The sequence below is a fragment of the Ptychodera flava genome, chromosome 15, assembly GCF_041260155.1.
Source record: "Ptychodera flava strain L36383 chromosome 15, AS_Pfla_20210202, whole genome shotgun sequence".
NCBI classification, from domain to species: domain Eukaryota; kingdom Metazoa; phylum Hemichordata; class Enteropneusta; family Ptychoderidae; genus Ptychodera; species Ptychodera flava.
Window position 1 is genome coordinate 6,888,697 of NC_091942.1, and position 27,138 is coordinate 6,915,834.

The following is a 27,138-nucleotide window of genomic DNA, read 5'->3' on the forward strand; positions in this document are numbered from 1 at the left end:
TTAAGCAGGCTCGGCTACTATACGATGCAGTTCATTACAATTTGCAGTTGTTTTCATGCAAATTACCCGTATATTTAAAAAGTGTGTCTCCTGATAGAGGGCGTTCTAATTCCTGCATCTGCGCAGAATCAACAGGTGGTATTTCGACCTGATGTTTTCGTGTTAGATAAAGAGAAAAGGATATTTCCCTACTTTGCTATTATCCAGTGTATTTAGTGGGGTAAACGATTCTCATTAAAGGGTGTTTGACTAGGGAAATTGAAGCAAATTTTAGCGAACTATCATTTGAAAGCCTTGAACTTGAATCTGCTATGTAACAACACACGTATAAATCATTGTTATTATCGGCGCTGGAAGGGACTACTAGTAGGCCTAAATCGTAAAGTCTACACGGTGAGGGAAATTTGTTCATTTTCTGACCCACTGCAATGTTCTTCCTGTACATCATGATCTTAGGAGAGGTGCAGATTGAATGCGCACTGTACCTCATACCCGGCGGTGGCAGTCCCCGGGTTGGTGGGTACCCATGCTTGTTACTCAAGTTTGAAAAGTACCCCCTTTCCTAGAATATTTCTGAGAAAAACACCCCCTTTTTGTAGCAAATCTGGGAGAAATTAGCTGTAAAAAACATACCCTTATTTTCGAAATCTAGGAGGTTAGTATGTTGACTTCCAGGGTTGACCCTGGAGGTTGGACCCTAAGTGATGGGCATGTATACATCATGTACATGCAAACGTACGGTACTGTTTTTCATTTTCTTTGTGAGTGAGACTAGACCAGATTTAGTGTCCTAGGGAGATTATGAAAGGACTACCCCTAATCTCGGAGGTTACTCTGAAAAAGTACCCCTTTTTCTCGATTTCACGGACCTAGAATCTCCGAGATGACTGAAGAAAAACACCCCCTTTTCCGTGAATAACGCGCATGGGTACCCACCAACCCGGGGACTGCCATCACCGGGACCTCATATCACACGTGAGCGAGGTGTATACAATTAAGATCACTACATTTTTGTCTTGCAGGCCCATCTACAGCGCCTCATATTTTACAGCACATGTACACACGTGAAGTAATGTAATGAAGAGGGCGAAAGATATCAATTCACCTCAAATGGTAGTTCCTGGGGTAAACTATAACAATTCCCCCACCCCGCAAAACTTGCTATATATGTGCATCTATATGTATATATCGTTAAATGTTGACATATCCAGGCTTTAATAAGTTTCTTAACAAACAATAATAGTGCTTTCTGTAAAACTACAGGCTAAACTATAAATGAAGGTGAACACTTAAAACAGCTATTGTCAATTGTACTTTAGGTATTTATTGTAAACTGATATCTTTTCATCGTATCAACTGAAACTTTTGCATAAAAGTGGTTATTTGTAAATATGGAAAAGTATTCCTTGAAAGGTCAAAGGTCGAATGAGAAATTACGTCATTAAGATATTATTGACATGGACTGCGACACGCCAGGGAAGGAGCACTGTTTCCACGCATGGAAATTGGTAAGGGCCACGTGACTATTTTTTCGTGGAAACACCTCGAGATCTGAAGGGTCACTTTTTAACGTAGCATCATAAAAAAACACGGGCCCTGCCCCTTAATTTCTTTCCAGTCCCTTAAGTAGACCATAATTATGTTCCATCTATTGCCGGATTGGAAATGCAAACCTCCTTTCAGTTTTAAGATATTTTCTTTAAAACAATTTGTACTTCAGCGCGCCTCTTTGTATCAATTACATTCAGTCAAATCTTTCATCCACCACCCATTTCAAGACCGCCTCATTAAGCTTTCCTCTCAGCAAAAAGAAAGCCCTAAGGCAAAGTGTTTGTACTTTCTGTGCTTGGACTGTGATTGCAGTACTCAATGCAATAGTCACGGTGACCGACCTGTCAATGCGACAGAACGACCAAGAAACGATTGAGCATGCGTGAACTACTATTGTGTCTTGTTAGCATATAATTAGAATTATGTAATGCATACCTGGCGGTAACCCTAGACCGTTATGTCAATATTATAATTTAACACTTTAATAAACTGTACCAAGTTGATTAACTTATCCATAGACCCACATGACTTAAAATAATTGTATGCAAATTTTGTGAAACTTTTCTCTCAAGAATAAACTTACTGGCAATAGCACTGACGCCTACCGCACTCAATGTTTTGACGTTCAGAGCATGTTGGCACAAGGAATCACATGAGTTTATCAGCTGAATACCAGGGGATTAAAAGGCTATGATTGTTTGAACGAGATGAATGCGCTGTTAAAATGGCGGCGATCATGGGAACGATTAGATATGTAGAGGGCTCTGTCAAGCTTGACCTAAACATTTTATTTGTCAACGCAAGCTTACGTCTCTCCCCGAAATTTGTCCCTTCCTTGCTTGACAAGCAGCTCGAAGGGTCGGTAAATTGTCGAAAGTAACTTTTCTTTATCATTATTTTGGGGTTAATCTCTGAAGGCAGTAGCTGCCATGGACTTCTCCCCAGGAAATAGTAACAAAGGTTTACAAAATAAAGGATTTCTCGCTAAATAGGTGGCTTTCACCAATCCGCTTCGGTGGGTTTAAGTCGCAATTTTATCCGGGATTGCTTTATCTATTGCTACGAAAACACCTCAAGGTTTCTCCATTCCAGAGTTGATCTCGGAAGCCATGCCGTCTACATGGTACACCACGATCACCGTGTTCCAGATTTTTGGTAACTTTTGACCCATACTGTGAGGCTTCTCTTCTGTATTGTTCGCGGCGCTGTCTTCAGAGAACATTTTACATGTGAGTGCAACTGCATGGCTGCAGAGGTCACTTTGCCGCCCTAACGGCTTTTGTTACCGATCGGTATCGATCGTCTGCTGATGTCCCGCCCTCCACTGCGTCGCCAAGGCGACCACGGGGCACGCGTAGTCACTACGTGTACACCGTGTGGTCTGAGGAACAAAAAACACAGTGGCGCAGTCTTGTGTAGGACCTGTCGGGAAACTAGGCTAGGCGTACACCGATAATAACAGGTGGTTGGGTGAATTCGTTGTGCGAGTCCGTACAGCCGCGAAAAGACGCCGCAGTGAAGTGGAGCAAGCACTCAGGAGCTGTACAGGTAACGGTGTTCAATATCTGATTTTCTCGCTCTTGCGCTAATGAAATGCAAATTGTTAACCAAACAGCCGTACGGTTACACAGTCAAGTTGGGTAACACCATTTTCTGAGGTGACAACATGCCGGCGATGTCTAAACGGTAAAGCTGTAGCCAGGGTGATGTTTTCGCCGTTTTAAACGCAGTCGATTCTCTATCATACACCGCACACAGCAACCAGCCTGGGTCGAATTTCGTCCGTGCGGCGTATATTACTTTTGAACATGCTCTGTGTTGGTGAGCTAGAACTTAAGATGTGTTTCAACACCTCGAAAAGTGGCCATTTGTATTCCACCATATGTACGTTTCTCCCGAATCAAATGTTTGAGACTGTTTTAAGGCGCTCAAACAGGACAAAAACGCTTCGTGAATTGCTCAAAAAGCTTGTCACCAACTTTAATGTGTTCGTATCAGAACTGTAAATCTCTGTGGTAACACTGAGCGCCAGCGTTGCTACTGTTGTTTGCCCCATTTGTGTTGACTTATTAATGAACTGCAATGGAGTTCATTCAGATTGTATCACACTCAAGTGTTTACAAAACTCTTTTCGACGACATTGCCAGAGTCATTTGTACAGGTGAACTTCAGCACGACATACACGTACCTTGGTCAAGTGCACCGTTCAAGGTATAGATTACTCCATGACTCGGGGTTCCTTCGCAGTCGAGTTCAAAACCACGAAGCTTATCTGGCATTTTAAAATATGTGTTCAAACAATGATCATCTAAACCCATTATTGGCAGACTTCACATTGCCAAACATTTCAGCGCTTTAAAAAGAGTGATCATTTCAGCGAAGAAACGTTTCGTTGTCTGAGATCGCCAATCGAGCGGGGCGTTTATACACAGCGCGAGATTTTTTCCACAACTCGTGATCGTCGTTTATAGAACGCAGTCGCTGGATAATTGCCCCCCCCCCCCACACACACACACACACACAGAAAGGAACGGGAAAAACCTGGTAAGTGACGAAAACAAACGAAAGCCTGTAATTAAGGTAATCACTAGATACAAACGGCGAGAATTTATAGTCTAAAACACGTGAATGTGCAAGTTTCGTTTTCCTAGCAAGTACCCATACAAAAAGATATCCGTTCGTGCACAGGCTGAGGAAATAATTGATAATTTCCCGTTCCACGAAATGAGTTTTCGTGAATTCATGTCCACGAATTTCTCAAATGATTTAACCAAATACCGGCAGAGGTCAGGCCGCCATTGTGTGGACGTGCGGCTCCTTTTTCAAGACAAAAAAGAGCCTTAGTTACACCGCTTTCACTGCCCTGGGGGAGCTGATCAATATCGAATCAATTATTCAGTAAACTTGCTCTCGTATTGTTAGAATCGATACCCACTCAATGTGAATTTTTTACGAGTGAAAAAATGATTATTTTTAATTCGCGTACTTTATTTCTGTAGCTGTATAATAGCCAGCCTGGGTACGTCATTATTTTCGCCTACTCGTAAAATTGGAGACCAACTCGGAGGAGTCTTAATACCAACAATGGAACTATATCTTTGATTATTAGCTTATTTGAGTAGGTTAAATCACAGGGCTTTCGTTCGCAGCGCTCTTGAAGAAAGTCGGTGAGTTCATAACACTCGTGTACACATAATAAAGCCATCTATAGCCCACTAAATGTCTAAATCTGCCACAAGGACTTGTGAAAATTGGGAGGGGCAGTTCATTCTCTGTGATCTACGGGTTCGGGGGCAAGTGTCAACGCTGTACGTGCTCTTATGCGTTTTTTGAAAAATCAGCACATTTGCAGTTATAAAGGCTGACTCGCATTGACTATCAAGGGGCCATGTTCGATCGGCCGAAGCTAGATGTAGCGTTTGTTTCGTGATACGGACCGTACATTGGTTTGAAAAATCACCTTGTTTAAATCTCCCAACAGTTGGTGTTTAATTGTATGTGTGGCGGAACAAGTGACTTTATGAACTCAGTTTTGTAGTGTTGTGAATTCCCCTCGGTTGATTCGTCCCAGATGACGATATCAAATGTGTTTGTTTGTTTGTAAGTCGATGGTTCGCGTTCCGAGTTGATCGCCTCAGGGTCGAAGCATTGTTTGGAACCGTGTTTATGCAAGAAATACCATACACACGCGACGTATACGCAAGTACTTTGGCAGAACTTCCAAACAAACGTGTCGAGTGTATAAGTGAACGTTAGATATGTGTGTATTTTACCTTTTCATGTTTAAGTTTGAAAGTAATCTATGGTACAATTTTCTGAAGTAGCTTAGATCGGATATTCAAAGTGTGGACACTCAAGTGTTTTTCAGGTGATGATTTTCTTTGCTATTTTAAGATCCGATATTTTATTTTGCTCAATATGGAACATCTCAAGTTTCCCCGGCAAACTATCAAATTCGCTTAGACTTCTACTTTCTGGGTTAACTGTTCAGCAGAACACGGCATTGGTTTTCACAAATAACATTTTAATGTCACCCTTTGGGGAAAAACACATGACCGAGTTTTTCTTTCGTCAAGATAATATTACACATACTTCGCCATGTAACCATGCCACCCAAAGGGAACTTCAACTCGGTGTGGTTGAAGTCTGTGTATTTTTGGATTAATTTGCCAGCCAGTAAATCGATCGACAGAAAATTTATCGCCATCGATCGGAACCTCTCGGCCCCACTTTATAGCGTCAAGCCGTCTTGTTTCGCGAAGTGACAACTTTATGTTTCTCGCTGCTGTTCAAAATAAAGTAAATGTCTAAACTGATAAGGTGTGGGTACTACACTTTGGAATACTTGCTATCAGTTGAGCTCAGCCTTAAACATACAGAAACAAAAACATTAAAAATCAGGTTAGCTTAGTGTCCGAATCAAACGATTGAAGTCTACCCGCGTGAGATAGCTTGATTATTATCATGGCGGCTTCTGACTCTGTTTTTTTAATTTTGATAAATAGAAAGCAAACTTTTCAATGGCCAAGGATTTCATGTTTATACTTTGACTGCCTTCGTCTTTTATTAACACACCTCGTTGAACTAACTGCACTCCACAGGTAGCTATGCAAACCACGCCTCCACAGCGACGCACGTGAAAAATTTCGTGCAACCTTTAATTGCACTTTTGTAACGGGAAAAAATTTGACGTTTGCCGTCGCAAAGTTCATGACATGAGCTGACGTATCGTGATAAAGATTACGTCAGCAATTACACGAATCAACACAGTGTGACTCTTTGGAATCGAGGACTGTGTTTTGAGCGAATGATATACAACCTCTGTGTTTAGATCCGCGTACTATGATCGGAATGTTCTGCTTTCAGTACGTGGTGACAGAAAAGAACAGTCAAGAGATGGGTGTATAACACAACACTTTTTAAAATACCGGTTAGGCATGACACCCCGGTATCAGCACACATTGGAGAGTTCGACGAAATTTCGCATGATTTCAAAAATTAAGCAAAATCCAAGCTAATATCGCGCATAGGTTTCGAGGGTTCATAATTTATCACCTCGTTATAATCGGAATATGACTAACGATTTTAAGCAAATTGATTTTACATTCTCAATATAGCACGACAGTCACTCCTTTCCAGCAGCGCAGTCAAAACCTTGATGCTATAAAGTGCATATGCATTGCCACGGTTTAAGAAGAGATCAGAGTTTGCTGCTACGCGACCAAGTGCTCGTTAACAAGTTCATGACTCCGCCTTTTTATAAAGTCCCTCCAATTGCGGTCAACATTCATAAAATGTTTGTACCTCCATGCCATAAATCAAAGAAAGATCTAGACGATTTGCCATACTGACGAGATGTTAAATCAAACCAACGAAGTCAAAAAAAAAGGAACGATCAAAAACAGGCCGTAAATCGATCATATCTGAATTCTGCACGTCTGTATCGCAATAAAAAGTTATCGAGGATTTAGAACTATTGTAATGGCCATTATGCTATCAACACCCATCTCTCTCTCTCTCTCTCTCTCTCTCTCTCTCTCTCTCTTCTCTCTCTCTCTCTCTCTCTCTCTCTCTCTCTCTCTCTCTCTCTCTCTCACACACACACACACACACACTCACACATTGTATTGCAAAAAAAAAACAAAAAAAACCCCGAAATGAATCGATCGCCTGGCCCGTCCAGGCACGATGTTTAACAACCGCAGTCGATATCTGAATTGTCACTGCGGTGTAGGGTGCCCGATCATGTGCCGAAAATAGAGTCGGCATGCAAGGACATTCTACGGTAGACAATAAAGATCAATGAGTGGATAAGACTGTGTATTATGTTGAAGTATAAAGCTCAATGCTGAAAGACGAAGTGAAAAGGTGCTTCACAAGACAAGACTTAAAAGTGACTTAAAGACAAAGGCGTAACGAGTTATTTGCAGGCTTTGGTTACCGTTATAATCATTACTGGACGCCAATCGCACAAAAGAACAAAATAATGCGATTAAGAACTGCAAATAAAGACAAGGGATAACAATTCGTAGAAATTGACTCGTAACATCTGCTCTGCGCTCGTCTCCTTTGGGAAATGTGGAGTATATCCGAGATTAATGAGCGCGTTTATCAAAGTGAACAAGACATTGAAGATTAGTTAAAGATGGACATGCAAGTTGTTTCCAATAGAAACCAAACATCACGCTAATCCGCGGAACACTGAGTTACAAAACTGCCTTGGTCGTATTTTGATTTCTCTTCAATTCAGTCGCCGGCACACGTATTTCAATTCAGCGTTTAAGTATCCTGGACACCATGAGCACTTTTAATTTGGATAATATATTAATACACTGCTGGAGAACGAGATAAATCTCTCAAACTCAAGTTGTTCTGAGATCTCGCAGACATCATCATAATGTTGACAGACATTCATTCAATTGAGTGTAAATGGATATAATGCATCCGTTATATGTCACAAGTCGTTTCTCGCCTCGGGTTTTTTATTGGCTGTTTGGTTTGTTCCGCAAAGTAATGAAAGCAATTAATCAATATTCCAAGTCAATCGTTTAAATAACACCAAGAGTATTAATTTTGTTACTGCTGCAGACATACTGACGTAACTCGGGTTTTTTTACAGCCTAGCAACGTCTAGTATAGTGCATGTGAGTGGTGAAACCTCACAGATTCAAAAGAAGAATTTCATGTTGACTTCGTGATGTGTACCATCGCGATCAAAGAATTTGACTGGGTGTTCATTGGTCATTTCGGACGACCACGTGACTGGTTTGATGTGAGGAAGGAATCCTTTGTGTGCGAAAAGGATGGAATATTTGTGAATCTACACAACGTTGTTGTTACTTTGTGTGCCTGTTGTGGCTTCGTCATCATGAGCGTTGCAGCAATTCTCGGGCTTGGCGCTTTTGAACGCCTCTCATCTGTTACAGCCGTTGAATTCACAAAACCCATATTCGTCACGAGTAGAATACACTCCTATAGGAAAGATATTCGAACGCTTAAATTTTTACAATTTTTTTTCTGGCCTACCACTTGAAGCTTATGGAGTAAAATTATTCATCGCCTTATTTTTGTGATATAGAAAATTTACTTTTTCTCAGAGTTAACAAAGGAATAGCAGCTATTTTAAATTTAAAATATCAGTAAGTTTAAATTTAAGATAACCTTCCTCTGGTACAAAAATTTGTACGGCGATCCTTGATTTTTATTTTGGATTATAAAAGAGAATGGCTTACAGTTTCCTTGAGAAAGGTTTCAGCGAAAGTTGAGTCTTTCATTTTCTAGGCGCGTTCTATAACGTTAAGTTCTATCTGAGTTTATCTGTACGAAACTGTCGTGATCGATGAATCATGTTGGCATAGTCGGAGCAGATGTTAACATTTAACAATAAACACTGAGACAACATATCGACAAAAATTCAACAGTAGACTATGACAAACATGAGATACAACGCTGACAAAGCAGATTGTGTCCCTTTGCAGTGTCCGTAACGACGTGTACGGTAAAAGTAATGTACATAGCACGCTACCTTTATTATAGAGCTGAGTTGTGTCGGAACTTCAAACATTCGACCTTCATTGAGTGTTGTCCTCTTTCCGAACAAAAACTTTGGCGACTCGCCGTGCCCGGGGGACAGATTCGAGAAGAAAGAATTATTGATAGTAAAGTGACCTTTGTTGGCTTAAACACAAAGGTTTCGTCCAGAGAGATAGCCCAGTTAAACGTTTTTAATCGAGAGAGACTCGGCCACTTGTCTGTTTAGATAGAACCATTCGCTGTGAAAGGTGACGGTCAAGGTAATGACAGACTACAATGTTATCATTGTAATAGGAGGTCAACGAAAAGTTATCTCCTCGAACTTGAACAGGTGTCACTATCCTGTAAACAATGACAAACGCGACCACGAAGACAAAGTAGCTGGACAATGGTCCAATCCAGTATCTTGATTTTATATCATTTTGTCATGTCCTTCGGTTTCTAAATCTATTCACATTCTTTGTCTATTGCGGAGGAAACATAAATTGTACGTTTGTATTCTGGAGGACTTTGTTTCCTTTTGTGATTTGTATCTATGGAGTCGAGTAGCGCGTTGGCGTCGTTGAAATGTGACAGGACGTTTGTGTAAATACATTTCAAGCTTAGAAAACAAACGATAAACAAGGAGATGAGCTCAAGGAGTGATTTCAAGTGATTTCACGAGGCCAGATGTCAAGAAAGGAAAATGTGAATGAGACTCTCTTAAAACCAAAGTCTTTCACTTGAATTTTTCAGAAAAAAAATAATTGTAAAATGTGAATATCGAATACTGCGGACTGTCATGTACGTCTTGTACAAAGATTCTTGTTAACAGAGTAATTCTTATTTCGTGTGTTCGCCCTCTTTTTGTTTCTCACTAGTAACTACCAGGAGCGTTATGAAACCAGAGAGTACTGAACTTGACCTTTCTCTCTGTCATGATACAATGCGGACTTTCGAAAGATTGATTTTACAATTTTTTTCCTTAATAAAAGGTTAATTTGTTGAAAATGAACTTTTCAACCCTCTCTTAGCATGATCCTGTTAACCAAACATAAAAATTGTTTATTTCATATCTCACGGAGTGCGGTTACTAGAGAAATTGTAAGCATGCATACATTTATGCTTATGTCATTTGATCGTAGTCGAATGACAAAAAATGTAGACACTGAAAATACGATACAATGTAAATAGAAGATTTTTCGTTCGACATCTTTACATTCTGTAAAAGTGGTCCCTCTTCTTTTTTTTCATTTCTTGAATTGCGACAACTGACAGGACAGAAGCGATAACCAGTCACTCATGTCGAAGTTATTGCCCCCTGCGATTTCCATCATGGTCAATCGACCGTAGAATAGCCACTGTCGATGCTAAGTACTCAGTGTTTGTCCAACTTCTTACGTCACACTATAGAGTCCATTCACTTTCCCTGTAATTAAAATTTACACTCCTTGAGATGTTTTCCAGAGTCCTTCAATTGTAGCAAGTGATTAATTGCTTACGTCATTGTTACAATGCTCCCTAGCCCGCTTTAACTTATCACTGACGGAAATAACGAAATAGCCAAACCGAGAGAGTAGCATTTACCGAGAGGCCTCAGGCAGTCGACTCATTAATGGTGTGAAATATGTTCCAAGGGACTTTACCTGTACACAGAGTCGGACCTGAAGGTTCAATGGCTTATGCAACTAGACTACGGGACAGAAAGACTTAGGTCAGAAGTGGGCAGAAATTTACATGAGTCAAAGGTATAATGACAGGAACATAAGAAATGCTAGAGGGTAGATACACGAAGTATACGTATATATGATTGGGGGGATTACCGGCTGACATTTTGTGCAAATTGTGCATGTTCTGGCCGACAAAACGTTTGTAGTGTGTTGTACGATGATTTTCTACAGGTGTGTGCCGTACTTGGACTTCAGCCAACTGCCCTGAGCGAGGGAAGGCCGACGGCAAACAAAAAAGAGATAACCTGTGAAAGAATCTGCCCATTTAGGACGACCGAACCCCTTCCATGTCGGAGATTCACGCATTGTTTATTTTTTTCAGTCCGTGTGTGTACTTGGTTGCGAGAAAGCCAGTCATGGAATGAACTGATCGATAAGGTATTTTATCAGATTCCAAATCGTAAGGTCGGTGGACACCTGATCAAACGTGTAAAAAAGAATATGACGTATTGTTTTCTGCCGCATTGTGTCCATGTATATACAGATCGATATCGTGGACGCAAAACATACTTCACAGAGGTCGTCGACGTTTTGGGGAAAATGCACAGCATTACTACTCATACTGGACCATCAAACCGCGTATATCGTGACGTTGTTTGACCGAGGCTAGTTTCAGTGAAGTCTTTGAATATTTCATCACCATTACTTTAAACAAAACTTGTAAACAGGATACAAAGACTGAAATCCAAATTGGGAGTGTAGGCCTACATTATTTTTTTCCACGGTGAATTATACATCAGACAGACAATGTGTTTCCTTGGAAACAACCGCGCCCAAGGCACGCGAATGAGGAGAGAATCATCTGAGGGAAATTGTAAACAACGTCGCTTGAATGAGTTTACGTGTCATTAAACTATATCTTAAGTTTGTTTGGAGGATCTTTTCTTGTCGTGAAGACAGCTGTTGGCGAATACCCCTCCAAGCATGTTTTATCGTACGTCTGAGCGGCGGCACTGAAAGAGAGAGAAAAAAACTGAGCTAGAATTTTGACGATTTACAAACGCTATTGTTCCTCGCGCCATGTCGCAATTTCCTTGCTTTTCATGACTAACTCGGTGCTACATTATGGGGGCCCGTTCTGGTCAAAATTATGTTTTATAAATTTTAGTATGTTAGAATTAATTTTATGTAGACTGGAATTAATTTACTAGCACCGCGAATTAATTGTATCTTTCTTTTAATTAATTTTTATATGCTTTAATTAATTTTGTGTAGTCATACCGAATTAATTTTATGTGTTCCAATTAATTATTTTTGCTTATCTTTGCTGTAATTAATTTTATGTAGTCTAGAATTAATTTTGCTAACATTTCAAATTATTTATATGTTTTTCATGTGCCGGAATTAATTTTATGTAGTCTAGATTTAATATAATAATTCCTTCAATTAATTTTGGGTTCAAAATGTTTTCACGTGCTGCAATTAATTGAATGTGAGCTAGAATTAATTTCTACTAGTGTCTTGAATTAATTTTGTGTTCGGTCGAAATAATTATGTGTTCGCTCGAATTAATTATGTCTTTGAGCAAATTAATTTTATGTGTTCGCTCGAATTAATTTTATGTGTTTGCTCGAATTAATTATATGTGTTTGCTCGAATTATTTTCGGCCGATCCCACAGTCCTTTGCGCACGCTTTCTCAAATCAATATGGCGGCTCCCGACCGGAGTGGTTTATTCAGGCGTTCGAACCGTGATCTGTGAAAATGGAAATCAATACAATAAAGTGATCACAAAAACTTTTGTAGTGTCTCCTGTCTGAGGGATCGTGTATGTGATTGCCCATAGAGCGAAGCCTGACCAATTTTGTGTTTACGTCAGACGTGAACGTTCACCCTTTCTATCTGGCTTTGCCAATCATCGTGTACTAAAGTGTAGTGCAGTGTACCGTAAGCGTACGCAGCAATCGAAAAGTGAAATCTGCCGAACAGATATCTACGAATATGAAAACCAATAAAGAACTTATAGGCCTAATAACAATGACCACCAGGAAATGTCTCCAAGCTTGATTACTGTCAAATGTCCCTAATTACAAATATAGCATTCGGCAGTTTCACCTCTATCTGTATATGTAATACAGATAGACACAGGCGCTTAAAACTGTCGCTACGCGAAGCCGGCCTGTATACCGGAGAAGAAAACAGGCCGGCTTCGCGTATAACGACAGTTTCTCTGTGTCTATCTGTATATAGGCCTATATACACAGATAGAGGTGAAACTGCCGAATGCTATATTTGTAATTAGGGACATTTCACAGTAATCAAGCTTGGAGACATTTCCTGGTGGTCATTGTTAAGTTCTTTATTGGTTTTCATATTCGTAGATATCTGTTCAGCAGATTTCATTTTCGCCTTGAATGCTGCGTACGCTTACAGTACAATGCACTACACTACAGTAGGCCTACATGATGATTGGCAAAGCCCGATAGAAAGGGTGAAAACACAAAATTGGTTGGGCTTGGCTCTATGGGCAATCACATACAATCCCTCAGACAGGAGACACCACAAAAGTTTTTGTGATCAGTTTATTGATATCCATTTTCACAGATCACGGTTCGAGCGCCTGAATAATACCACTCCGGTCGGGAGCCGCCATATTGATTTAAGAAAGCGTGCGCAAAGGACTGTGGGATCGGCCGAAAATAATTCGAGCAAACACATATAATTAATTCGAGCAAACACATAAAATTAATTCGAGCGAACACATATAATTAATTCGCACAAACACACAATTAATTCGAGCGTACACACACATAATTACTTAGACCGAACACAAAATTAATTCAAGACACTGGTAGAAATTAATTCTAGCAAGCATTCAACTTGCAGCACGTGAAAACATTTTGAACCCAAAATTAATTGAAGGAATTAATATATTAATTCTAGACTACATAAAATTAATTACTGCAAAGATAAGCAGAAATAATTAATTGGAACACATAAAATTAATTCGGTATGACTACACAATATTAATTAAAGCATATAAAAATTAATTAAAAGAAGATACAATTAATTCGAGGTGCTAGTAAATTAATTCCAATCTACATAAAATTAATTCTAACATACTAAAATTAATAAAACATAATTTTGACCAGAACGGGCCCTCATACTACATGCCAGACGGCAATTTTCACTTTCTAGCGGAACCCGACTTTCTCTTTCGCCGGCGGTGAGCAACTCTAACTAATCATGTATGAATGTTTGATAAAGTCAATAAAATAGAAAATCGATCGCCATGACGACAGGGGGAAATCGATGAACGTGCGCACATGCGTGGTCGATTATTGTCGGAATACATACCGGATAGTGTAGCCTTCGGGACGATTGTCAGTGAGGAGAAATAAATAAATGTCAGTCTGCTTTGAAGGCTGTGTTAAATCACTTGAGGAAATCACTTATGCTTTTTTTCAAAACATGAATTCGAATTTGAAGGTTTATTGTTTGTAATGGCGGGTCTTTGATGTTGTAAAGTTGATTTTATTTCAGCCTTCATCACAATTTACCGACCATATTCACTCAAATTTTATTTGTCATATATTTTAATTTCTGGTGTTAAACCCGGTTTAATTTCAGTGTTCTTGAACATAAGGGCGATTGCTGTCATTGAAATTCCTAAGGTAACGGCTGTATTTACAGAACATGCGCTTGCTTAACAAGTCTTTAGACAGGCTGTGGTCTGGAAAGTGATTGATTTTCTCGCCTATCCCATTGCGTCGATTTTTGGGTGATAAACACGCTTGTAAACATCACGATAAATAGTAACATTTTGTTGTCTTATTTTTTCTCCGCAGAAAAGAGTCAACAAAGACAAACTTGGGACAGACATATACCAGCGCCTTGGATCAGATTGCGCGGGGAATATACCATGTGGACGATGAAACAACAAAAGTAGCGGTTGTTTCCTGAAATATTCCATCGCTGTGCATTTTGTGCGTTTGTGTGATACAATACAAGGAAAAGTTCATACAGACAAGTGAACTCAAACGTTTATTTCACGTTTCCCGCTTTATAAACTATGCACGTTTAAGTTGATATACCAGACCATCTCCGCCATGAGTATTCCGAACAAGCCATCCAGTGCGCCGTCTCGTTTTATAACGAGTAAATCGACAGTAACCAAGGACATTAAAGAGTGGGCCAACTCCGGGAACGAGGATGGATCCACCCTCATCATCGGAGCCCAGTTGAAGGACAATATAACAGAGCAGCGGATGCTCGAAGCCAAATTGTATGACCTGTCCAAGGAACGTTATAAGTTCATCGTCCAAGTTCAACTTCAGCGCAAAGCGTTCATAGACCGTCAGCAGCGAAAGACCAGCGTGATGAAGGACTTGCTGCGCTGTGTCGACATTTCAGTGCGCAATAAATCCACAAAACTAGGGGACAAAGTCCAGGCATACCGAGACCTCATTGACGAACATTACCCGCCGAAAAGGAGGTTCAGGCAAAGAAGGAGCGAGAGCGACGAGGACGAACAGCAAAGGGCGCCCTCATCGAACCTGGAACTCTCCTTCAGTCGACAAGGGGGCTTGCCCTTGTACAAAACCGAGCCCAGGCCCTCGCCGTCGCTCAAAAACCCGTCCCCGCAACCGACCCCCGAGAAGCGCATGACCCTGCCAGCCATAGAAACCAAGGGAAATCATAACTTGATACGACCGACTTCCCCCAGACACATGAAATACCGGGCAGTGCACGATGACAGATTTGTCAGGCTTGAAACGACTCTTTCGCCGCTTTATCGGCCTGGTCTGTCCGCAGAAGTTAAAAATTACCTAAATCAGCTCTTTCCAAAGGACAACAACGAAGTCGAAGTGGCGGAGTGAGAGGTATCACAGAAAGTGTATGAAACATTGATGCCAGGCTAAATTGCAAAAGTCAAATCCATTACTAGCATGGAAGGGGATTTCGTTTCTTTTGTACTTGAGACAGGATTTGATGAGTTTTCGAACATGATATAACTTTTACTTTAAATCGATGTAAATCGAATATTTCATCTATTTCTTCAACATTTCTGTCGACTTTCTTCAACATCTAATCAACACATTCCATTAAAATCTACATGATTCAGCTAATCTCATTTCGCAGTTTAAAGAAAAACAAAGCACACAATTATCGGATAACCATTCGTGCTCCGGCGATTTTTCAGCAACATATCTTGTAAAAGTCAAGAGTTCAGAAAGTCCCAGGATCGTCATGCTCCGTCCAATTGGTACTAAAACTTGACACACTCCGTCCACGTTTATATATTAATTTCCAGACGCTGTATTAAAACACATGCAAAGTATATTAAGCCAGTAGGTATACTGCGACCACAAGCATATTCCGGCCCGATGGTACAGTCCGTCCTTTTTTCTGATTGGTGTGAGGAAAAGAATGAACAAACAAATATGTATTCTTTCATGCTGTTTCGAGGTCAATAAAATGCCTCACAGTACCGAATAGAAATTTATCGTACATATTCTCTCCTTTCAAAGATGACAAAAAAGAAACTGTTTCTTAATTGTTGGTTTCTATTGGTCAGTGTAGGCTTGCTAGGTTTAATTTGTCGCTTGAGTTCAGTTTGACGCTACGGAAGAAAAACAAAACAATAAACATGATAAACGTTGCATCTACTTTGCTCTGCGCTCAAATTCGTTTGTTTGTAAAATCTGCTTAAAGCATTTATATTAGTCACGTGATCAAGCGACACAAGTGAAGCATTTAATTTTCACGGAGTGTATTGATTACGCTGTCCAATAAAATTACGATGAGCACTGTGTGCGAGTGTGAACAAATCTGAGATGTTTTTTGTAAGTTTTTATAGAGTTTGAATTATGTGTAATAAATAAGATATGAAATAATTAAAACATGTTAAGCAATATATACGAGCGTTCTAAGTCTTTTTCGCGACTCCACCAATATATGTGTGTGTGTGTGTGTGTGTGTGTCAATTATGTAAACAATATCAATGAAAATGTATCTATTTGGTTGCGTTCTTACAAAGTCTGAATCGAAGCGTCTGTTTTGCTTTGGTTGTAAATTAACCGTCACAGTTTTGAGCAAAGACCTCTTATAACCAATATTACACCCTGGTTAAAAACATTATCAGGGCCATAGACTGCGGGACCCCCCCCCTCCCTCACGGAATTTTCCATGATGTCAATATGTAAATTTATGTAAATTACCCAATTTCTGGGCTAGATTCTGCCCCCCCCCCCGGCAATTCGATCAGACTGCGGCCCTGATTATTGGTCAGCTTATCAGCAACTAAAGAACACAATATATGATAAGTGCATAGTCTATCAACTTTACCGTCAGGGCAGAATATCTTAACATAAATCTGTAGAAGTCATCGACCTTCAAATAATCATTTAACTGTATAATAATCATTTAACTGTATAATAATCATCTCTTTGATGCTTTTAGACAGCTTCACCCAGGTTTACATAGATACACTTGGCGAAGGCAAGAAAGTAGTTCAAGATTAGATTATTTTTTAATTTCAAAAGAAATATGGAAAGATACAAAGAAAGCTGAAATCATAGGGAGCGTCCAAACAGATCATAGTGCTGTAACTTTGACATTTAATTTACATAACACAAAGCAGAAAGGCCCGGGTTTCTGGAAATTTAATGTTAGTCTTCTAGATGATTCGGATTACATACAAACACTTTTATCGAAGATACCCTGAAAGAAATTCATATGTTACATTTAAATCCCCAGGCCGCTTTTGAATACCTAAAATTTAAAATGAGGGAAAAAACTGTTTGTTACAGTGAAAGTAAACAACGCAGGATAAGAAACAAAGAAAAAGAACAGCAAAATCATATCAACGATTTAGAACAACAAATAGATGAAACCCTCGATGAAAATGTTTTAGTCGATTATGAAAGAACTAAACAAGAGTTAGAAACAATTACTTTAGATAAAGTTCATGGATCGGCCATAAGATCAAGAACTAGGTGGTATCAATATGGTGAAAAGAGTAGTAAATATTTTCTAAACCTTGAAAAACGAAATTATGAAAAGAAAGCGATAAACAAATTAAATTAGACGATATAGAAATTTGTGACCCAAAGATAATATTAGCAGAAATTAAACAGTTCTACAAAAAACTATACACAACAACAAACCCTGTCATAGATGAACAGATTCATCCCTTTTTTAATCCTGACAATATACCAACATTAAAACAAAATGAAATTGAACTATGCGAAGGAGAACTCATAGAATAGGAAATATTCGAAGCTTTAAAGTCATCGCCTAAAAATAAAACCCCTGGTAGCGACGGATTCCCCCAGAATTTTACGTAGCATTTTGGATTAGGACGCCACAAGGTAAACAGTTTAAATTACGCCTATACAGTTGGCAAACTCTCCAATACTCAGAGACAAGCAGTTATTACACTTCTTCCCAAGCCAAATAAAGACACGCTCTATCTACAAAATTGGCTTCCAATCTCTCTATTAAACTCTGATTACAAAGCAGCAAGCAGATGTATGGCCATAAGAATCACTAAAGTTCTTCCATCCATAATACATCAAGACCAAACAGCTTTCATTAAAGGCAGGAGTATAATGGAAAATATTAGATTAATATCAGACTTAATAGAATATATTGAAAATGAAGATTTATCAGGAGCAATATTATTCATAGATTTCAAGAAAGCTTTTTTGACAGCCTTGAGTGGGACATAATGCATAAAGCTTTGGAACTATTTGGTTTTGGGCAAGTTTTCTGTAACTGGATAAAAGTATTTTATAATAGTGTACAAAGTTGTGTTGTTAATAATGGCTTCTCCACAGGATGGTTTACATTAGAGAGAGGTATAAGACAAGGCTGTTCTCTGCCAACAGCCCTATTTGTCATTTCAATAGAACTTTTAGCGATTGCTTTTAGAAAATCAGACAATTTGAAAGGAATTACTATTCCCCCAATGTATGAAAAAAGAATTTCTGGCTTTGCAGATGATACGACCTTGTTTTTAGAAAATGAAAAAGATATTAAAACAAGTATTGTAATTCTTAATAAATTCACCATTTGTTCAGGTTTGGAAATAAACTATAAAAAGCAGATCTTTTATTGTTTAGACGGTTAAAGCGATTATGGAAATACTCAGGTTATTTTCCAACCCTTTTCACAGAAACTAATGATCCTATCAGACTTCTTGGAATTTATGTTGGACACGATAAAACACAAAACGAGAAATTAATTGCTGGAATACCCTAAAACAAATGAAAGATAGATTAGACATTTAGAAAGCCAGAGATCTAACATTAGCGGGGAAAGTCACACTTTCAAAATGTTTTGGAATTTCAAAACTTATTTACACATTGAAGGCCTTATCTGTACCAGACGACTTTGTAAAAGAAGCCAATTCAGTACTTTTTAGATTCTTATGGAAAGGTAAAAAAAACACATATCAAAAACGCAACAATTATGAGTGGCCTGGAAAATGGAGGGCTGAAAATGAGAAATGTCATAGAAATGAACAAAGCTTTAAAGCCCCTGTAGCTGTAACGCTTGAAATTTGTTGACCTGAAAAAGGCTTTCTATTTTCTCTGGTTTTCTTTAAATTCTACAGATTTAAAGGATATAGTCTTTTACCACTGAAAATTGGACAAGTAAATTTAAATTTTGACCGTTATTTTGATTTCCCGCCATTTTTAAAAATTGGTAATATTACAAAGAAAATATAGCATATGGTGTCCCAGTGGAAAACATTCAGCACTATATGCATTATATTGGACTATTCTGTTGTTTCTGTGAAGATTCCAATGCATATATGCACTGCGTACTGTGGTTTTGCTTTATCTGTATGAGGGCGCCATTTTTTGTTTGGGCAAACATTTATTATTTATCTTGCTCAAAATTGCACATGTAGACCCAGTGGACAGTTTATTCTACCTGTATAACTACCCCTCAATGAGAACATTCCCATGAACCTGTTTTAGTTTGGAAGTAAAATCACAAAAAATATTGCTAAAAGATACAGCTATAGGGCCTTTAAAGTTAGCTTATTAAAATCAACTATTAAAAAACCCCGCTCCCCTGGAACATATTTCAGGAAAAATACAATTTTAAGTAAATATGTAACTTACATTGGTTTCTTAAAGGCTATACCAAATATGTGGAAAAATTTATTGAAAAATGAGACGTTTACACACGTAACTGAAAGAGATGATGGAGACTGTCTCAGACAAATTAATATTAATAAAGCCTCCACAAAGGAATTTTATGAACTATTCAAAAACCGTACGTGCTAGCCTGCATCATCAGAGATTGCATACACAAAACAAAATTATGCAAACAATGTAGAATGGAAAAAATCATGGTTATTAATTTATTCAAAAACAAAAGAGACCAAACTGAGAATTTTCCAATTTAAAGTTATGCACCGTATTTTAGCTACAAACTTGTTTCTACATAAAAATAAGATTAAGGATACCCCACTTTGTTCGTACTGTAATTCAGAAGAAAATGTAGAACACTTCTTTTGGAATTGTCAAGAAGCTAGCAACTTTTGGGCCTCTTTCCAGTTATTCTTTCACAAAAAGACAAATCATGCGTTAGGTTTGTCATGTAAAGATGTTGTTTTGGAGTACTATCACAAAAGGGGAACAAACTTTTAAACCACTTGTTAATAGCAAAATATTATCTGTATTCCAACCGTTTTTTGTACAAAACGCCATCCTTTCCAATCTTCCTAGAAAAAGTAAGAAATGTCCTTTTCACAGAAAGAAGTATTGCTAAAAAGACTGGGAAGATGGAAAGCTTTAGATTGAAATGGAAAATCTTTTTTCCTTTTTTGAAGTGACTCTTTAAATTCCTTGGTACTTTTTTGTAAAGACAGTGCCTCTTTGTTGCTTTGTTTTCCTTCCTTTTGTCTTCTGTTTTTGTAATTTCTCTGTTTTGTATGTTTTTCTTGTGTCTTGTTTATTTGCAATAAAAAAATTATGAAAAAAAATAATCATTTAACTGTATAATAATCATCATTTAAGCGATAAAAGTCCACGTTTATAACACTTTTGCCTGTCGATGTTCATTGCGGTGTATGATACAGTGAGCGTTTACACGCTCAGGAAAGCGCATGCATTTGTGGCTTCAGTGTAGCACGATTTAGTGAGAAAAAGTTTTCAAAAACTCTTCATTTGATTACAACAACGAGTAGTAATTAGAAAGATACCTCCATTACAAAATGTTACGGGTTGACAGATATATGTGTAACACTAAACTCTGATTACTGATGAGTTCGACTTTCCAAGTTTGATTGAATTAATTTTAACTAATGCCACGAATAATAATAATTTTTTTTCCGCGGAATCGCCGCTTATACTTTAGACAATTCGGAAATTAGTTTTATGAAATTGTGGCAAAGATGTATATTGGCATATTGCAACTTTTAGGGAATCTTACTGTGCATATTTTTACACTATTGTGTTTTCTTCTGAGAGCATTTGGAAATGCTCAGAACTTGTTCTGTAAACACTGCCTGTGTATGTTATAGTGGATAGTTTGTAAAATCTAGATTCCAAGTCATCAGTTGCAATGTAACTAGTGGGAGATATTGCTGGTTCGTGAAAAAACATTAAAGAAAATTCGGTAGTCGCCTCTAGCGTTCACAAAGAAAATCCGAGAAACCTGTTTCACTAACTCATCTGATTGCATGCACAGCTGTCGACAACAGAAACAAGTACTAGTATAGAGTGTAAAGTTTCTTGTTACCACACATTTCATCCTTCAAATAAATCGAAGGAACCGTTTATTTTACCAGTAAGTTTGGTGAGACGGGTACTTGCCTTCTTAGCTATATACAAGCCTTCTCAGAAGAGCTCCAAACATCACGTGTTAGTCGAGACAGAGACCACTTGTTACTGCTCCTACACGGTGCGCAATTCACGTGAATTATCTTGAATTGCAAACAGCGCCATCTCACGGTGAAGGGGAAACTCACTACTGTTGCTTGCACACTGATGTCTGCATCTGAAAATGAAAAGTCAGCATTCATGGGAGTTACTTGGAACATGAGAAGACGCCCTCTATCCAGCTAGAACATAATTCATTAAAAATATTTCGAAGCAATTTTAACTCCTTCAGTGAGTTGATTGCATGACACTTTGGAACACCCTTTTATTTTGAGTTAGTGGCTGGCACAGATTTCGAACTCAAACGTTTACAAAACATCTTGATCCATTACTTGTTGGGGCTTATTTTGAAGCTAATACAGTAAATAAAGTTTTCATCGGATTATTTTTGTGAAAATCGAAAATTCATTTTTCCTCATGGAGTTAACATAGGGATGGTGGCCATTTTGAATTTCAAGTGTCGATATATATTGGTGATATGTTTTTACAGTACATGTACCAAATTTTACACGGTGACTCCCAATTTCTATATTTGATTTCGAAAGGGAATGATTGAAAGTTTCATTGAGGAAAGTTTGGGGCAAAAGTTTAAGTGTTTCAATATTGAGCCGCGAACTATCTTATGCGCTCCAATACTCGTGGCGAGTGTTGATGTATCTTTTTCAGTATAATTTAACTCCAACAAACAAGACTATAATTTTTACCTTTTCTTTCGCACATATCTGATAACGAGAAAGAAAGAGCGTGCCCAGCCCCACCTGCATGCCCAGGCCACTGGCAGAAAGGTTTCAATAGATCACCTAACACGCCAAAGGTTCACCGTTACCTTACCAATAAGATACAGCACCTCCATAACTACAATAGTTATTTCATTATTGGGTTTCCTATGATACACGTGAGAGTAAAAATATGAGGCAGCAAACAAAACCACCGTCAACTTGGTGACTAACATTTCGACCACGTACTAAGATTTAAATGAGACGCAAGATTTTTGCATACAAGAATTCACACGGTATTACGAATTAGGATATAGCGTTGATGACATTCAGGTTTCATTTAAAAACTGACCAACAATGCACGAGTAATAAATTACCGGAACACGCGATTGCCGCAGTATCCTACAGCAAGCTGACGAGCGCAATTTCGTTGAGCTAGTGCGCCCCCAACGTCATAGTTCTCGTGATTACTTTGGAAACGATTGCAGCATGTAGTAGCATAGTTTCTCTACTGTCTATGGTAGTAGTGACGTTACTGATACCATGAATCTACCACAGTTGTTGGTTCATGCTGATACTGTTGTTGTATAAAAGAAAACTTTGTTCTTATAAGTTGGAGATTGGGCGCCTTGACCCTCAAAAGAAAAGCGATTTAATAGCTGGAGGAAATAATATTAAAAAGTAAGAGAGAATGGCACATTTTTGAATGACGTAGCGGTTAATGCGACTGCCCCGATCCAACTTTCGCACCAAAACACGAATTATTGAGCGACATCGCATCCGAGAATTGCATTTTAATACTCTTCTCATACTCACGCTGATATTTTGACGCAATCAGATGGGATTTAGGGTGAATGCACGTGCGTGTGCAGGGGCAGTAAAGTAACCGATTTGAGCAATTTTAAGCAAAAGTATTGCACACATAAATATATTATCCTAGGTTATTTAGAATGAAATTAAAGTTGGGTGTTTAAACTGTTCATAACTCTCCTCAGGCAACGATTTGAAAATCCATTCCCATCCGAGTCCATCCACCAGTTTATTTATTTATTTATTTATTTATTTATTTATTTATTTATTTATACTGAACACGATTGGAACTAATTTGGGATAATTGGATTTTCATATTTTGCAAATTTCTCAAAAGTGTTAGGTGCCATAAAGTTGAATGTTGCAATATCGCAAATACTCATAAAAACAAGTGCGTAATATAAATAGAAAAGCAGATGAGACAACATTTTTAGAATAAATCGACATTACTTCACCATCCAATTACAGTGAATTTCGAAATAGCTTGGAATTACAACGTGCTTGGCGATAGAAAATGACGCCAACTGCACTCATTATAAATGTTCTTTTTCGATAAAGTTTGCAACAATTTAACCCAATACGACGCTCACTGTGCCACAGTCAACATCGTCAGTGCTGCCGTGCTCCCATTGAAAACTCACCCTTACAATGACTGTTTGAACATTCTTGTATCGCATTTCCCGTCGATGAAACTGCACAGAACGCTAACGATAGCTTTTTTCTCGGTACAGTGACTACGGGCCAGTACAACGATTGGTGTTTCCTAGACTCAACGCCGGGACTCAACATGTTCTGTAAGTGAGAACAGTGGACATCGTATTGGCTTAAATTGTTGCACAATCTATCAAAGGAGAACGTTTGTAATGGATGCAGTTGGAGTTATTTTCTATCGCCAGAAACTTTTTTCTTATCACCCTAGCACGTTGTAATTCCAGCTATTTTGAAACTCACTGTATCCCAATTAGTTCCAACCGTGTTACTGACACCCAACATGCGAAGCCCAATAACTGGATTCAGTCAATATAAATGTACAGAACAAAACAGCAATAAGGACAGGACAGAACAAAAAAAATCACACAGAATTTGAAAAAAAGACCGAAAAATATCAAATACATTCAGCACTGAAAGGCTGATCAGCAAAGGGAGAGAACTGTAGACACTTTGGTTTTAAAAGCGTAAACACTAGAAAAACAGATCAACATCCAAACGATATACACTATTTGAATTATTAAACTATTAAACTATTAAATTGAAATTCTGTCATGAAAAGTCAAAAAGGGAATTTTTCTCTAACTGAGAGCTTGTGCTTGTTCCAACCATGCTATATTGCGAATATAGCACGGGGTTATTTCCACGTCTCGGCCAATCAGATCGCTGTGTTTGCGTCATCAATATAGTGGTATGATATAAAGTTGGATAGTTAGCGAGAAAGTTAACATTTGCCCCAAAATGTGTCATTTTTGATTCACTTTATTCATGATAAACTTTAAAATGGCCAGCGTAAGTGGGTTAGGTAAAACTTTATGAGCTCACTTAGTCGGCACCTGATTTGCTCATCCACGGTTACTCCCTTCTCCACAGAGTAACAGTGATTCAGCTCGGATATGACCAGCTCAGAACTGTTTCTTTCTTTCTTTTTTGAAAATAAAATTTATTCACGAATAGAACTCAAAATCAACACGAAACCCAACGGCTACATAACTGTAAATAAACCAAACAAACAAATTATGTACAAAAGAATGTTCTAAGAACTTGCTCTCAGGCTTAATTTTTTGCTACCACTAAGGCTGAGTGTCGCTGTCACAACAGCGCCATCTATTGACCAGCTGGAAATGTACGGTGGCGGTGCTTTCAGTGCTTGATCATGTCGGTAACTACATAATTACTAATCTGTACTATAAAGCAAGTATGTAGACAGTTTGTTTACCAGAAATTTCGATTGAAGAAAGCGCCAAATCAATGACAAAACCCGAATTTATCTCTAAATTCAGCCTGGCCTGAAATGCAGACAGCAATGCTAAGGAACGGGGAACCAATGATTCTGCTGAACGGGAAGATAAAGTTTAATTACTTTTATTAGCTAATTAGTTCCATGGTTTAATCAAGCAATATCACGCTTCTTGAAACTTTTCTACCGAAATGGTCAAGGGGACTTAATCATTATCCGAAGATTTCGATGGCGTGTATCTGACCCCCTGGCAATAAAGTATATGCGGCCTTCCTTTTTCGATAGACAAAAACAGTTACCAAAACAAAGGTTAACCAACGCCAGTTTTAACGGGCGCCCGAAAGGTTATGTACATTTACAGCATATTTACAGCATCCCCTTCTCGCACAATCTAGGATAGATCTGGTAATTATGGAACAAGCATAGCTTCATAACAATTTATTTCGTATACGTGCGATCGGCAGAGTGTCTTAAGCCGTCTTAATTTTTAAAAAGTGCCGCAGCGCATTCAAAGTAGACCGGGCACTCTGTGAAGTGTCGTCGGGACGTATATGGTAAGGTCACAGACTTAAAAAAGCCATTGTTGTGGATTGGATAGTTTTGTGTAAACTCACGCGTATACAACGAGTGCGCACAATGCATTGTTATACCGGTAGGGTTGTTTATCTTTGCTATTCAGTCGTTCCTGGTACCCACACTCTACGTCAAACGTGTCTCGTTTTACAACCGTATTTACTCGGAGCCAGTGGTCAGTAACGTGCCGCGAAATAGACTAGCCAGTATAACAATTTTACGTCAGTGACGCACGTACGACTCAACGGGTTCCACGTACTTCAAAACTATTCGCGCCTTGCATCGTTTTATGGGAAAGTGATCGTTGTTTACTGAACATGTATACTTCTGATGTTCATATCAGAAACTTACTTCGCATATTTAGCGATTGATCTCCGGTTCGAGGATCTCATGGACATAATTCAATTATTTTGAAATCTTTAGTTGTCTTGGTTCCAACGAATGTGGAGCATTCAATGTAGTCCTTCGGTTAATTATATCGATGTACCGGCAGGCCAAACCCATTGCAAGCGCCGCCGTGTGTGTGTGCTGAGTCGTGAAAAGAAGAACCTTTGCGTGTACACTTTCCGTCGGGCCCCGTACAAATTGCTCTTTTTGTCATGCTTTTTTCACCAATTAAAGATTAAATTTGTCGTCTATCCTTGCCACCCCACCCTTTAAGATGTAATCAATGAATTTGAAGCGATTTAATCGAAATGAAAAAACGCTCGCTGAAAGAGACAACACATGCGCGTCCGGTTCGAAATTACAATTGGCACATGTTGTTTATTTCAAAACAAATAAAACTACTGTTAGAAAAATATTATCGATAAACTTCACACAGTGAACAAGAGGATGTAAGGCTGTATTCTTTGTTGTCTCGAAGTATATTGCACCCGACAATCTTCAAACTTTGTTTGTTCGTTGTTGATCTTTCTTCATACAAAAGATCCTGGGCTTCCTTGTCTTTCAGATGTCACTTTTTATGTCTTGTTTTCTTATCCACTGTAAATATCATCACCGTGGAGGGCAACGACATTTCGCTTAGTCTAGCCCTGTTATTTTAAGCCTGGCGTGGCCATAATTTATGGTTCCGGGCACCATGCCACACATAGTTTTGAAATTTCCGTTAGAACTGAAAACACTGGACTCGTGTTTTTTGCCGCTATTGGATAAAAGAGTTCGACGATCTCTCGGTGAAGCACAGGGCTCGACCTTTGGCAAAACTTTAAAAAGTGGCCGAAGCACACGAGAAGTTGAAATTGAGATCACGCGTAACCCTGTTTACAGCGTGATTTACTGGCATAGTCTCTCCACACACTACCCTTTCTGTGATTTTTAAAGACAAAAATATCAATCCATCAGGTCTATATATGAACAAGAGCTTGCATGAAATGAGTTTAGTGTTTCTTCGACGAATATTTTCATGTCAATAACAGTATCATACTCAAACGCCACAGATTTACCAACTACATCGC

At 38.6% G+C, this 27,138-nt stretch overlaps 1 protein-coding gene across 2 annotated transcripts; it reads left to right on the plus strand.

The window, feature by feature from the left end:
• The first annotated feature begins 2,901 nt into the window (after positions 1-2,901).
• Positions 2,902-16,650, plus strand: LOC139151035 (uncharacterized). Of its 2 annotated transcripts, none has more exons than XM_070723560.1 (2): positions 2,902-3,099; positions 14,582-16,650. In XM_070723560.1, the coding sequence occupies exon 2, from the start codon at positions 14,843-14,845 to the stop codon at positions 15,611-15,613; it is 771 nt and encodes a 256-aa protein (XP_070579661.1). In that variant the 5' UTR covers positions 2,902-3,099; positions 14,582-14,842; the 3' UTR covers positions 15,614-16,650. The 2 variants fall into 2 exon arrangements, with proteins under 2 accessions (XP_070579661.1, XP_070579662.1); XM_070723561.1 differs by lacking the exon at positions 2,902-3,099 and adding an exon at positions 10,638-10,811.
• The last annotated feature ends 10,488 nt before the right edge of the window (positions 16,651-27,138 follow it).